General features: G+C 31.1%; 2 protein-coding genes across 2 annotated transcripts; one reads left to right on the top strand and one right to left on the bottom strand.

Moving 5' to 3' along the window:
* Positions 1-2837: 2837 nt before the first annotated feature.
* On the top strand, positions 2838-9426 carry LOC105790207 (ubiquitin carboxyl-terminal hydrolase 14). Its single transcript, XM_012617685.2, has 20 exons — positions 2838-3170; positions 3414-3585; positions 4223-4335; positions 4441-4774; positions 5031-5125; positions 5626-5759; positions 5847-5903; positions 5999-6076; positions 6393-6447; positions 6538-6573; positions 6847-6927; positions 7205-7403; positions 7516-7573; positions 7654-7776; positions 7980-8068; positions 8147-8236; positions 8353-8523; positions 8625-8749; positions 8863-8998; positions 9114-9426. Exons 1-20 carry the CDS (start codon positions 3057-3059, stop codon positions 9290-9292), a joined length of 2439 nt encoding a protein of 812 aa, XP_012473139.1. The 5' UTR covers positions 2838-3056; the 3' UTR covers positions 9293-9426.
* Positions 9427-9987: 561 nt separating this feature from the next.
* On the bottom strand, positions 9988-10648 carry LOC105790208 (calcium-binding protein KRP1). The gene has a single exon (XM_012617686.2). The coding sequence runs from the start codon at positions 10426-10428 to the stop codon at positions 10126-10128; it is 303 nt and encodes a 100-aa protein (XP_012473140.1). The 5' UTR covers positions 10429-10648; the 3' UTR covers positions 9988-10125.
* Between the last annotated feature and the right edge of the window lie 3952 nt (positions 10649-14600).

The raw sequence follows: 14600 nt of genomic DNA, 5'->3' as shown, positions 1-14600 counted from the left end.
AAAAATATATTTGTTTATAAATGCTTTTATCTAGAAAGTGCTTATTAGTAGCAATGCTAATTTGGCTCAGTGCTTCTAGCCAAACAAGCTTAGAGAATGCTACAAAATTTGATGTTATTATGAGTCTACATTCTCAAAGGCATATGCTCTATTTTATATTTATTAGTGCTTTTGCAAAATATTTTTTGTCCCAATAGAAAGCAAAAAAATTTAGCTTTTGCTCAAAAGTACTTTTTGGTTTAAAAACACTTTTGAAAAGTAATACTAAACTAAGGTTGGGTTTGGATGGGCGATTGGGTGCGGTGCGGTGCGTTTAGCTTACTTATTGTCACACGCTACAGTATCGCTACAGTATCTAATCTCACCGCCACCGCTATTTTTACATTAATCGCAGGTAAACGCACCGCCCATCCAAACTCACCCTAAGCCTAAGTTCCTAAATCCCCAACAATTCTAGAAAAAGCAAGTGAAGTCTAATGCATCCAATGAATACCAGTGTTATACAAGGAACCCATCGCACGAAAGAGGGTTTATCTCTCTACATGCAATAAAAATTTCCTTTCCAGATTGAACCTTATTTCATATACTATCATCTTAAAGCTTCTTCTTTGCTTCTCCTCCACATAAATGAAACCCAAGGTATTTTCTCCATTGTTCCATCTCATGAACTCTTAATTTCCTTGTCCAATTGAGTTGTTAGATAAGAAGATAGTAAAAATTCACAAAATTAATCATTTGCCCTATAATGTTTTCAATAAGACAAAAGAATTACATGCGAAGAAAAAACAAGTGGCTCAATGAAAGGTAGTAATAGCTAATGCAATAACCAATAAAGCTTCCATCTTGTAGGCGTTTGTCGAAGTGAGCTAAGAGAATGCCAACAACAATGATACAAAAATACGGTGAGAAGGGGTTACATTAGTAAAGTCTCCTTGTTGGCACGAACTTCTCTCATTTCTCCCATTAAGAACCATTGAGATATTAATTGTCATTACACATCTAATAATTATTTGCACCCAATAAAGATAATTTCCTAATTTATCCAAAAATTTTCTTAGGAAATCCTAATTAACTTTATGGCAAGCTTCACTTCGTTTGATTTTTGAAAATAGTTTTATTTATAAAAATTATTTTTAAAATTAAAAACATGTTTGATAAATAGAAGAAAAATTAGTTTGAATAATGAAAACATCTTTTATACTTATTTTCTTGTAATAGAAACACCAAAAATAAAATAAAATTTATACATTTATATAAAAATTATTTTAATTTATTGTTTTTAAAATTGAAATTTCTTTTCGTAAGTAAAAATAAAAGTTCGTTTTGATGCATATTTTCTATAACAAAAATATGAAAAATAAAATAAAATAAATTATACATTTATATGAATTGAATCAAATTATTAAAAAAATATTTTTACATTTATATAAATTTAAATCTAAGGTAAATTGTTTTCTAAATTTCATATATTTTTAATTTTCAATTAAAAAATTCACCAAACACATTTGTTTTAACGTTTTCCATTATTTAAAAAGAAAGGATAAACTATCAAAATAGTCACTTTTGTTTGTTTCAGGTTACATTTTAGTCACTTATATTTGAAATGTTACATTTTAGTCACTTACGTTGTCGTGTTGTAACATTTTAGGTACTGAGCTATTAATTATTGTTAACGGTGTAATAGTGTAACGGTAAGCTGACATGGCACGTTAAATCATCATTTCAAATGAGAATTTTAGGTTAAATTCTACAATTGGTTCTATTTTTTTTTTTACATTTTGAGCAATTAATTTTTTTCCTTTTTTATGTTCTTTTCAACTTTCTTTTTTTTTTCTTTACTTTCCATTCTCTTTTGTTTCTCCATTTGTTTTTCTCATTTCTCCGTTTCTTTTGATGTAGCTATTCTATGTTTTCCGTTTGTTAAAACTAGTCTATAAGCTTGCCTTACTCGAAAAAATTTAAATTGCTAAAAAAAAAAGAGACTAGTTTTAACAAATGACAAATATAGAAAAACTACGTTAAAAGAAATGGAGAAAAGAGAAAAACAGAGAAAGAAGCATAAGAAAATGGAAAATAAAGAAATAAGAGGAAAGTTAAAAGAACATAAAAGAAAAAAAATCAATTTGCTTAAAACGAAAAATTATGGGGACCAATTGTATAAGTTAACCAAAATTTTTTGTTTGAAATGATGATTTAATGTGCCACATCAGCTTACCGTTACATTGTTAACGACAATTAATAACTCAGTAACTTAAATGTTATAACGCGATAACGTAAATGACTAAAACGTAACATTTCAAACATAAATAACTAAAATATAAAACATGATAAACAAAAATGACTCTTTTAATAGTTTACTCTAAAAAGAATCACATCTATTTCCCAAAAATCCAAAATTTTTACGTCAAAATAAAAAAAATTGAGGATCCTATGTTTATATTATGAAAAGGCCACCTCTAAAGAAAAATTAGAGGAATGAGTTAATTTAGGCGGACTGTTAGTAGTTGTGTATCATCTTACGAGAATAAAGTATGGTGCAGATCAATCGGAAGAGGTAGAGAAATAGATTAATTTTGAAGAGAAAAAACGAAATAAGACGTATTTAGTTGGAAGTATGACTTACTAAGCGTGCTTTCAAACTTTTTTAACCCAACAATTCGTTTAATCAAATAATTAAATATTAGTAATTTTGTCATTGAGTGTCCCTATATTTTCCTAAATATCGAAAAAAAAATCATTTCCTTAAATATTTTTAAAAATCTAACATTTTCTCCAAATTTGCTCTTATTTAAAATGTTGTACATTTACTTTTATATTAATTTTGCAGTCCAAAAGGGGGGTTTTGAGTTGATTTAGCAAAGACCCTTGTTTTAAAAGCTTACTCATCACTCCCTTTCTCTCTCGATAAGAAAAAAAGTAAAAAAGAAAAAAGAAAATTCAATCTTTCGGCGAAAAATCACAGTCTCTGCATTTGCTTGAACTTTAGGGCAAAAATCTGATTCTTCCTTTCTTTTTTCTCTCCTAAAAGACCAAATCAAGGAAGAGAAAGAAAACAAATGGAAGGCATAAACCCTATGGAGCTGCTCCGATCCAATCTCTCTCGGGTTCGGATCCCTGAACCCACCAATCGTATCTACAAGCAAGAATGCTGCCTCTCCTTCGATTCTCCGGTACTCTTTTTTTTTTTTTGTTATCTGTTTGTTTCTCGAGAAACTACTTGATTGCTTGTGACTGAAAAATACCATGTTGATGGGCTATTTGTTTTGACCTTTGAGTGTTTCGAATTTGTTTTGTTTATGAGAAAGTTAGTAAAAGCTCAGATTTTTTTGCTTGAGTTTTTATACTTTTTTTTTAGGTTTTTTTGGTTCAAGATTTTTAAAGAACTATTAAATGTGGTTGAATTTTTTTTGCAGAGGTCAGAAGGAGGATTATTTGTTGATATGACTACGTTTCTGGCGTTTGGGAAAGATTATGTGGGTTGGAATTATGAAAAGACTGGAAATCCTGTGTATCTGCATATTAAGCAAACGAAAAAGTTGGTTTCTGAAGATAGGCCTTTGAAGAAACCCACACTGTTGGCTATTGGTACTTTTTACAATATTTGTTATTATTTGCTGTTTGTGAACATTATGTTATCATGTTATTGTTCATGTTGGTGGTGTATACATATCGTGCCTTACTTAACACCGGCAAGGCCTTTTATTGTGCCTTAAGCAATATGGTTGTTCTAGCGCCTTGAGTGCATATTGCATGTCCTTGATAACAATGGAACTGAGAGTGGTTCTTATTTTGTTTTGCTCACCCTTGACACGTATTGGAGATCTCAAAGCATAGATATTTTGTATAATGTTCTGGGGTTCCAAGTATAAAGGGAAAATATTGGAAGTGCCTATGTCAAATACATAATCATGTCTGACACTTTTGAGTTGAAACTACTATGGCCAGTGACTTTAATTTCTTTGATCACGAATTACAGCATAAAATGATGCTTGCAGCTGTTAATAAAAGAAGTTGGAACTAGTTTATCCACTACTAGCACATTTAGAGAATTAGAGCTATTGCATGTCTTGTTCCCATTGGACTCTGCATCTGGAACCCATGGGAGAGCTACAAAATGATAAAAGTAAAAGTTTTGAAGTTTCAAATGTTTTCTGAATGATTGTATTGCCTTAGTATTATCTGTTGTGGCTAAATAGTAATATCCATGCAATTTGATTTACAGGTGTTGATGGTGGATTTGACAACAATGAACTAGAATATGAAGAAACTCACAAAATAGTCATTTTGCCTAGCTATGCAACTCTTCCTTTTCCATCTGTGGAGTTGCCTGAGAAGGTATGGATTGTCTCATTTTTTATTTTTAAAGAATTTTAAATCAGAAGTGCATATTCTTCATCTTGGACAGTAACCTAGCTTGGTTATCCAATACGAATACTGTAGGTAAGGTTGGCAGTTGATGCTATTTTAATGGCTGAGGGTGCTGAACGGAAAGAGCAAGTTGCAGCCTGGACAGCTGATAAGAAGCAAATAAGTGCATATGCAATGGATTTGCGGCAAATTGGCAATGTTGTTGTTCCCCCATCTGGTTGGAAATGTGCTAAGTGTGATAAAAGAGATAATCTATGGCTAAATCTTACTGATGGAATGATCCTCTGTGGGAGGAGAAATTGGGATGGAACTGGTGGTAACAACCATGCGATTGAGTACTACAAGGAGACTGGCTATCCGCTAGCTGTAAAGCTTGGGACAATTACTTCTGATCTGGATGCTGCTGGTAAGGCTTCCATGTATTTCACTGTCTGTGTGCGTTTATTTCTGGTGTCATTTTAATAACTTCTTATTGATCCACAATGGTTACAAACTATTTTTGCTTAGTTACCCTTGAGATTTCAACCTTAGATATCTTTGTATTAGAACTTTGGTTTGTGGCACTGAAAGTCTGAACTGTAGTTCTATGGTTATCTTTCTTTTGAGCATTGGTAGTGACATTTGTCAGAACTTACCATGGGTAACTTATTGTGGCATTTCAGATGTTTTCTCTTACCCAGAGGATGATAGTGTTATAGACCCTCTTCTAGCTCAACATTTGGCATATTTTGGTATTGATTTCTCATCATTGCAAAAGGTTAGCTTTTTTCTGTCGATTAATTATTTGCTGCCTTTAAGTTGAATTTGCAATTTTGTTATGCAATTGTACTTTTTTTTGTTTATTATCCCTATGGTTTCATTTTTGTTCGAATGTTCAGATAGTGTTTGCGAAACCTTAAGTTTGATATCCATTCCCGTTTCATAGAATCCCTCTTCTGATATGTTGGTATGTATAAACTTTGTCATGTAATTATTACATTTTTAATGACAACATTTGCTAAAAATGAACTGTGTCAGCCTTAAGGTTTGTAACTTTTTATTATGGTTGGAGTTTCCGTAAACAAATGTTACATTTTAAATAAAACTATATTCTGTATAAATCTTGACCAAATCAGCTTAAGCGGTATACAAATGATATCGTTACTGTAGAATGTAAGTTTCAAACTTTACCATAAGAGAAGATAAGAGAAGGTTTGAAGTGTTTATAAATGATTTAGTGTCATTTGATTAGAAATTAAAGTCTTTCATTGTTTCCAGACTGAAATGACAACTGCTGAAAGGGAGCTTGACCAGAATACCAACTTTGATTGGGATAGAATTCAGGAAAGTGGGCAGGATGTGGAACCAATTTTCGGACCAGGTTATACAGGTCTTGTGAATCTTGGAAACAGGTAATGTTGATCATGACTAGGGCTATGGCTACCAATAACTATATAATTAGATAATGTTTTTGATTAGCTAAATTTGTTCTCATGCAGCTGCTACATGGCTGCAACCATGCAAGTTGTGTTTTCAACACAGTCATTTTGTAGACGGTAAATTATAATGCTAATATTGTAAATTCACTTAAAATTGGAATTTATTATGCTTATTTGCCTTTCTTGCCTTTTTTTATTTTGCGTGCTATCAGATACTATATGAACCAAAGCTTAAAAATGGCTTTTGAGACAGCCCCAGCTGATACAACTGTAGACCTCAATATGCAGCTGTAAGTTGCCATTGTTCTGGATAATAATTTCTAATTTCAATATGTTATGTGTTAAAATAGTTCTTAAATGTTGGTAGCTCCGATGGGGTTTTGTTGGTGTCTTCCTTGACAAAGATCACATGGTTGTTCGTTATGTATTTTTAAATACAATATACGCATGGTTTTTTTCTTATTTTGATATGTGTGGTTGTTGAGTTTATTGCGTTGGCATTTCCTTGCCGGTTCTGTTCTGCTTTGTATTTAATAAGCAGTTTCTTATTCTTTTGCCTCATCTCAATTCTTACGATTACGTAACCACTTTCTGGCTGTGTGGCAGAACGAAACTGGCACATGGTTTGCTCTCCGGTAAATATTCTTTTCCAGCAGTAGAGGTACAGCAACTGTATCAATCTATTCCTTAGTATAGTTGGTTATTTTCCCTGATTAATGAATTAATTGATTTAATTTGTTTTATCATCCAGAAAGGTGAAACGACTGCACCCTCAGTAAAAGATGCTGTAAGCTTCCCACTTCATATCTCTGCCATGATTGTTCTGATCTTGGAAATTCTTAGATGGCACCACTGAATTGCCATGTATATTGTGATATAAGTGTATTTGCAATCTAGAAGTTTAGCAATAGAATTTGCGCTATGCAACTAATATGCTTAACACGAATCTTTGTATTAAATTTTCAGTAAAATTAGTATAATTTCTATGTGCTGTGTTTGAACGATTCTGACAGTTGTCTGTTAACTTCTTTTTCATTTGTCAACATTCTGAAAATATTAGAAACAGGAAGGGATCCCTCCTCGCATGTTCAAAGCCGTTATTGCAGCCAGCCATCCCGAGTTTTCTACCATGAGGCAACAGGTATGCTGATCCTGCTAATTTGACTACGGAATTATTATTTGGTTTCTATTATTAGCTTGAAATTTCTACCTTTGCAGTAAAGTAAAAACGATTCTTTTAGATTCCGTAAAGAATATGGCATAAAGGTTCTAATTGTATATATATCTACTTTTTATAATTGCAATCTGGGCTTTTGTGGGTTAATTCTCTCATTGCACGGTAGGATCTTTCTCGGGGCTCATGATTTTCCCTATATGTAGCCATCAATTACTTATATGGACACTCGAATTATCTGTAGGATGCCCTGGAGTTCTTCCTTCATTTTCTTGACCAAGTTGAACGTTCTAATGCCGTGAAACCTGAACTGGATCCCTCGAGGAGTTTCAAGTTTGGTGTTGAAGAGCGTATCTTATGTTCATCCGGGAAGGTTGCTTACAATAAAAGGCTTGACTACATTCTTTCTTTGAATATTCCATTGCATGAGGCTACCAATAAAGGTAAGTTTTGATTTCTACATGTATATTCATGTTTGTGCGCATATTTCATTTATATCTATATTCATCTATACTTGAAATTTATTTCTAATGATTTATTCTCTGAAAAATTCAGAAGAACTGGAAGCTTTTAACAAAAGCAAAGCTGAAAAGATTTCAGAAGGGAAGGATGTGTAAGTTCCTATGGTCTTATTTGATACTTGTAGCCTTCTGTAGAGTGTAGGCGTTTTCTTAGGATGCCTTGTTTTTACAGATCCAGCGATGAAATTGTTCGTCCAAGGGTACCTCTAGAAGCATGCTTAGCGAACTTTGCAGCTCCAGAGGAGATACCAGATTTTTACAGCTCCGCATTGAAGGCTAAGACAACAGCTATCAAGTAAGATTTTTCCTCTCTAATGGCCTTGCAATCCCTTAGTAATGTATGCTTTTGGAGAAGGGTCCAAGATAAGTATATATTTTCCAATAATAATAATAAAAGATGACAATACAGTTAATTGATGCTATAACAAAGGTTGCAGACCTGCAATCTTAGAGTATTCTTTTCTTAACATGGAATATCTTTTGTATTTTACACGACAGGACTGCTGGTTTAACTTCGTTCCCCGATTATTTGGTATTGCACATGAGGAAGTTTGTCATGGAGGCCGGCTGGGTGCCTAAAAAGCTTGGTAATTTTACGACATTGTTACTTGCAGTGCACATTACTTTTGAATTGATATTCATCATCTACTTTTTCGTCCATTCAGATGTCTACATAGATGTCCCTGATGTCATAGATATAAGCCACATGCGCAGCAAGGGCCTTCAACCTGGGGAAGAACTGTTGCCAGAGGCTGGTATGTGAATTAACGGATTCCATAAGTGATAATTGAATTGAGAAGGCGGTGATGTAAAAGAGAATTCCTGATCTGTAAATATTTGTTCTTGATTTCTCTTTATTTCTACTGCATAGCTCCGGAGGGTGCGGCAGAATCAAGTCAGCCAGTGGCTGATGAAGCAATTGTTGCCCAGCTTGCCTCAATGGGGTTTAACCAGCTTCATTGTCAGAAAGCTGCCATAAACACTTTAAATGCTGGTGTAGAAGAGGCAATGAATTGGTTGCTTTCACACATGGATGATCCAGGTACTTTGAATTTAGCATTATAAGCATTATCTTGAATCTTTCATTGACCAGTAGACGAATAGCATTGCATCCAAATGACAATCATTGTTGTATCTTTTCAGATATAGATGCTCCTATCTCCCATGGGTCACAAAGTGCTGAGATATCTATCGACCAATCAAAAGTTGATACCTTGATTTCGTTTGGATTTCAAGAAGAAATTGCTCGAATGGCATTGAAAGCATCGGTAAAGTCTTTACAGCATTTCATTTCTTTTCCAAATTTGGAAATTGTTGTTCTGTAATCTGTCTTCTTACACTCGAGAAATTCGTAACTGTGGGCACATGTACATTTTCACAGGGTGGCGACATTGAAAAAGCAACAGACTGGATATTTAACAATCCCAGTGCCTCTGCTTCATCAGCTATGGATACAAATGCATCAAGCAACGGCCCATCTACTCCAGTCGATGCAGGACTGCCCGATGGAGGAGGGAGTGAGTCTCTTTTTCTCAAGTCTTCAACTTATCTTGTCAACGTGTTTCACACTTAAATGATCGTCTGCTTTATGGACTTCTAACCCATTTCTGCAATGTTTTTGTCAATGCAAAGGATATCGGCTTTTCGGAATAGTGAGTCACATCGGAACCTCAACTCAGTGTGGCCATTATGTTGCTCACATCCTGAAAGATGGTAGATGGGTGATTTTCAATGATGATAAGGTTGGTGCTTCGATCAATACACCCAAGGACATGGGTTACTTATACTTTTTTGAGAGGATTAATAGCTGAAATTATAAGTGAAAACCATAATAGAATTTCAGTTGGAAAATTTTAGGCAACTCCTTTCAGTCTTTTATAGAAGTGGCTTCAATAACATTGGTATTCAAACATTTTAATCTCTAATACTACATTTTTTCCCTTAATATTTTGTTTTTGCTTGTTTTTTATACTATGCTTTCAAGGGTAGTTATTATTATAATTATCATAAATTTGGTGGTTGTTTTTCCTAAATAGTTCAAGTGGTAGTAGACATAAAATTAATATGAATGCTTAAATGCTTTGAAATCTATAATATATGAATTATTAATGTATTAAAACTCATATTATAAAATTTGGTTTAATTAATTTTTAAAATCGAATTTAATCCACGCATCATACGTTTTAGACAGATGGAATGCCATCTGCTCTAAGTTGAGTGTTTGATTGACCAGTGTTCGGTGTATATGTGTGAGACTACAAGTGTCACTTGTGTTATGACATGTATGCATGGATGTGGCCACAAAAAAAAACATACACATTTTATATTTTATTTTACAAAACCCATCAAATAATTTATGAGAAAATAAAATAGTAACTTAATTTTTACTAATTTTAAAATTAAAAGAATTAAAGATAATTAATATTTATTATTAATTCTATGATATAATAATAAATTTAATTCTCCAAATAATATTTTGTTTTTAAAATTTTTAAAAATATCGAAATACCAACTGATAAAGATAAACTACATTAATGTTAGAATTGAGAAAGTTGGGAATATCATACAAGGAAAGAAGAGTAACGAAAATGGCAATGAAGAATTTTTTTTTTGTAACATTGTTGCATGCTTCTTCCGTCTCTCATTAAACCAGTCCAGGACTTAACCTAAACATGAGAATACAAAACTCGAGCTGGTTCAAAGCACCATCTCCATCCAAATCTCCTTCACTCAACATGCAAACAATTTCATCATCTTCCATATCTCCCAACCCTAACATCGCGCTCTTTATCTTCAAGCTCTCGAACGTTATCACCCCTTTTTCCGCATCCATCAACAGCCTGAACCCATTGCATACTTCTCCCAACAACCATTCCGCACCGTATTTTTCCATCATTGAAGGGAAGTAGTCTTCGAAATCAACCACAATGTCGATTACTTCTTCCATGGTTGAACACCGTAGATTTTTGAAGGGCTTTTTAGGTTTTAACTTGTGTAGTAGGACGGGAGGGGTTTATATAAAGGAGGTTCTTGAAGGGGACAATAATGGAGATAGAGGAAAACAATTGGGGATTTTCCAGGAAAGAGTGGAGCCATTGCAGACAATTTACAGTAAAGATAAAGTTTTGTGGTTCTAACTACTAGAGGGAGCTTCTTGCACCATTTTTTCTTTACATTTCCTACTTCCTGGAAGCTGCATGATATATATATATATATAAAGTAATTGATATGGCATTATAAATTCTCTAATAATGTTGTCAATTTTGGCATTATAATGATGTTGTACTTTTATTAAATTTTATTATATACTTGTCAAAAGTTACGTACGTTTAAAGTTCATATATAATAAAAAAAAGAGAAAAGAAAAGGTTTGAAATTAATAATAACTATAGATATGTAATATGTACGAAACAAAATATGCAACATGTACGGGTTAAATTTTTTGTGTAATAATATTAAAAAAACAAAATAAAAAACGAAGTTCTAAGTGTTCATGGGTTAGGTTGGGTTTGGGTTGGTCTCAGACACGATATTAATACATTTTATACTTGCCCAACTCCAATTCGGTTCAAAATATGGGTTTAAAATTTTTTCTAAGCTTGCCCCATATTTGTAAATAGTTAACCCGAGATCATTTTAGACTCATCCGTATTTTTTAAAATTTTTAAAATATATATTTATATTATTTTTGATTTAATATTTAATAATTTATATTTTTATTTATTAAAATTTTATATATAGACATCTTAACATTTTTTAATGTTTATATTATAGTAGTATTATATATTACTATTTATTTAATTTTTATGTGTTATAAATTACATAATATAAAATATTACAAATTTATAAAAATAAAGCGGTTGGGCTCGGGCCTTGAATGTTCAAGCTCAAGCTCGACCTATATTATAAACGAGCCTAATACTCAAATCCTCTCAAATTTCAAGCAAGCTCATAAAAAAATCTAAGCTCTAGTTATACAGTAAAGTTGAAGTTTTATGCTATATTGATGGCATGGATTCAAATTTCATCTTTTTAAATTTTATTAGTTTTATTTAAAATATAAAAGACAAAAATATTCTCGTAAGAATGTAACTTATTCCAATCGTGTAAAGGTAATTTAGTAATTTTATAATTGAATTGATGTCAAATTAACTCGTAACACTAATTTAATTAAAAATTTGAATAGATGTATTTCTTAAAGCTAAAATCAGAAAAATCCCTTGTTTATATCCTTCATTCCAAAATAAGGAACCCAACAGGATATTGCAAAGGATTTCTTTGTTTGTTAGTTGGTCTCAAATGGAATATATGTATATATATCAGTATAAAATTAATATAATTTTTATCTAATTTTAAATTTTTTACAAGTAATATTTAATAATTTAATTTTTTTTAGTAATCTCATTGTAGGTTCTGATCATATCTGTTCTTTTTTATACAAGGTCTAGAACTACTCATGGCCCCTCTCCAACCCATAAATAGGAGGATAATGCGCTTCAGTATACTCGAATCCACGTCCTCTTACATTAACAACAATGCCAATACCAGTCAAGTTAAGACTCAATCGACATATTTAATAATTTAATTATTTTGAAATAAATTGGAAAATTTTAATTATTTATTTTATATTCAAAATTTCCAATCATTAAATAAATATATATTAATATAGTATCCCCTCTTTCATGCACTTTCATTGCATTACATAGTTGAAACAAAAAGGAAGTTTCTTTGCTGCTTCTTTCAACTATTTCCTTTGAATATTTTAGGCCCATTTTTTAAGCCCGACATGACCTAAAATATGAGCTTAAAAATTTGTCTAAGTTCGGTCTAAAAGAAAATTGCTAAGCTCCGGCCCGGCCCATATTAAATTTTACAACACTAAAAAAGTATATATTTAATATATATATGATTAAAAATAAAAAATATATATTTAATATATAATTCGGACCGAGCCAAAAAAGTTTTACTCGAGGCCCGGCCTGTTTTCTAAATGGGCCTTTTTTTTTGCCCAAATCCATATTTCGGCCTATATTTTTACCTTAACCCTCCCATTTTCGGGCGGGCCATTGGACCGGGCCGGGTAGCCCAACCCATGATCACCTCTAATTTATACATGTTTTATTTTTTTTATGATATATCATAAATATATTCAAAATATTTTATTTATAAATTTTTTTATGATATCACTAAGTAATTGAATGAAACTGTAATTCCCTAAACACATTAGGTTTATAAAGTGTAATTACATCGTATTTCTTTACGTTATATTTGGTTGTACAAATTATAATTATCTGATTACATAATTTATATATATATTAAAAATATTAGTATGCTAAAAATTGTTTCTAACCAAGTAACAAAAATTAAAATCAAATCATTATACGTATTATGTTAGTCTAAAAAGTAATTGATAATACGATTACCGATAAATAAACAATAACACTAAACATCATATGTAATTTTATCTAGTTGTTGTAATGCATATGCTCTTTATTATCTTCTGTTGGTCCTTGACCGAGTTCATCATCATCTAAATTTGAACACAAATCATTAAGATTATCAATATCTCCTTCTTGTATGTTTTTTTGAAGTATGGATCATCTTAATTCCACCTATGATTAAAGTTATGAAATGTGCAACATGCTAATACAATACAACCTTGTTTTTTTATGCTATACTAAGGTGATCTTAATATGAAAAATATTTTTTAAAACATCAAATGCCTTCTCAATCACATTTCACAGCCTTAAATATCTCGTATTAAAGAGTTTGCGAACTGTCTATGGTGCTTGTATCTGATACCATTATGTCAATTGGTATTATATCCCAATATATAGTGCAAGAAAACCATTTCTATTTGTGTAATTAGCATCAATCTTTTAATATTTAAATTTAAAGTTCAAATAATCTATAGCTTTAATTATAAAAATATAAATTTAATTTTGAGAAATACTTATATTAGGTTATATTTATTTTTATAACACGTAAATTAAGTAAAAATAATTAAAATTTATAATATATATTATTTATAAATAAAAGTTTTTATAAATTGTCCAAAACATTCATAACACTTATTGTAAATAATATGATTTTTGTAACTTTAAAATGTTATTTTTATTAAATAAGTTATGATAAAAAACTATAACATTTATTTATGAATAAGTTTATTATTTTATAATATATAGTATGCACACATAAATAAGTTATGTCCATACTTCTTGATCATAACCTTTTATAAATAAATATATTATAACACTTAAATTATTTTTATAATAAAATTTTTACCATAACTTTACAAATTTTAGGATTTAAATAATATAATTTTTTTATAAAACTTTATACATACACCAAATTCGATAGGATCAACCAATTGCAATAGTTATCCAACTATGCCACCCTTGTATAATTATAAACAATTTCACAAATATTCAATTATTCTATTGTTTTCAAACACTACCTAAAAGTTTAAAGGCTAGTTTAGATATAAGTTAAAAGTATTATTAAAATATAAATTAAAAAAATTAAGGAATCCCGTAGAAAAAAAATGATTATAAAGCAATGCACAATTCAGGACCAATTATTAACACATTAAATTTTTCTATTAAATTTATTGACGTGACATTTTAAAATAAAAAATTCACTTGACAACCATATAACTAAAAATAACATTGTAATGAACATTGATTTAACAAAATACACAATTTATTAAAACGAAGTTCTTAGCACAATTTTTTTTTTTTTTTTTTGCATTCAATTATTTGATTGGAAAAATGGAATAAATCAATCACATTTTATGTAATCAAATGTCAACTTCAGCTTGAAGAAGATTTGGTTTGGTGGTAGAGCCGTCGAGATGAGAGACATTGTGGAAAAGGAAAAAAATGATGATCTATGAGACCATCGGAATTGACATTCCGGTAGCTCTTCCATGTTTAAGTTAATGATTTTGTTTAGAGAAAATGAATAAGGTTGAAGATGATGAAGAGTGAGCTTCCCAAAGGCATTTTTGTGTTTATCTCCTCCTTACCGCTCTCTCACATGATATTCCTCTTAATTTTCGAGCCCAAGGTGCCTAGAGATTAGTTCATCCTCTTACTTTGTTTGTTTGCTCCTTTTGTC

The sequence above is a fragment of the Gossypium raimondii genome, chromosome 8 (genome assembly GCF_025698545.1).
Source record: "Gossypium raimondii isolate GPD5lz chromosome 8, ASM2569854v1, whole genome shotgun sequence".
Classification (NCBI taxonomy): domain Eukaryota; kingdom Viridiplantae; phylum Streptophyta; class Magnoliopsida; order Malvales; family Malvaceae; genus Gossypium; species Gossypium raimondii.
This window is presented reverse-complemented; position numbering and strand designations above follow the sequence as displayed.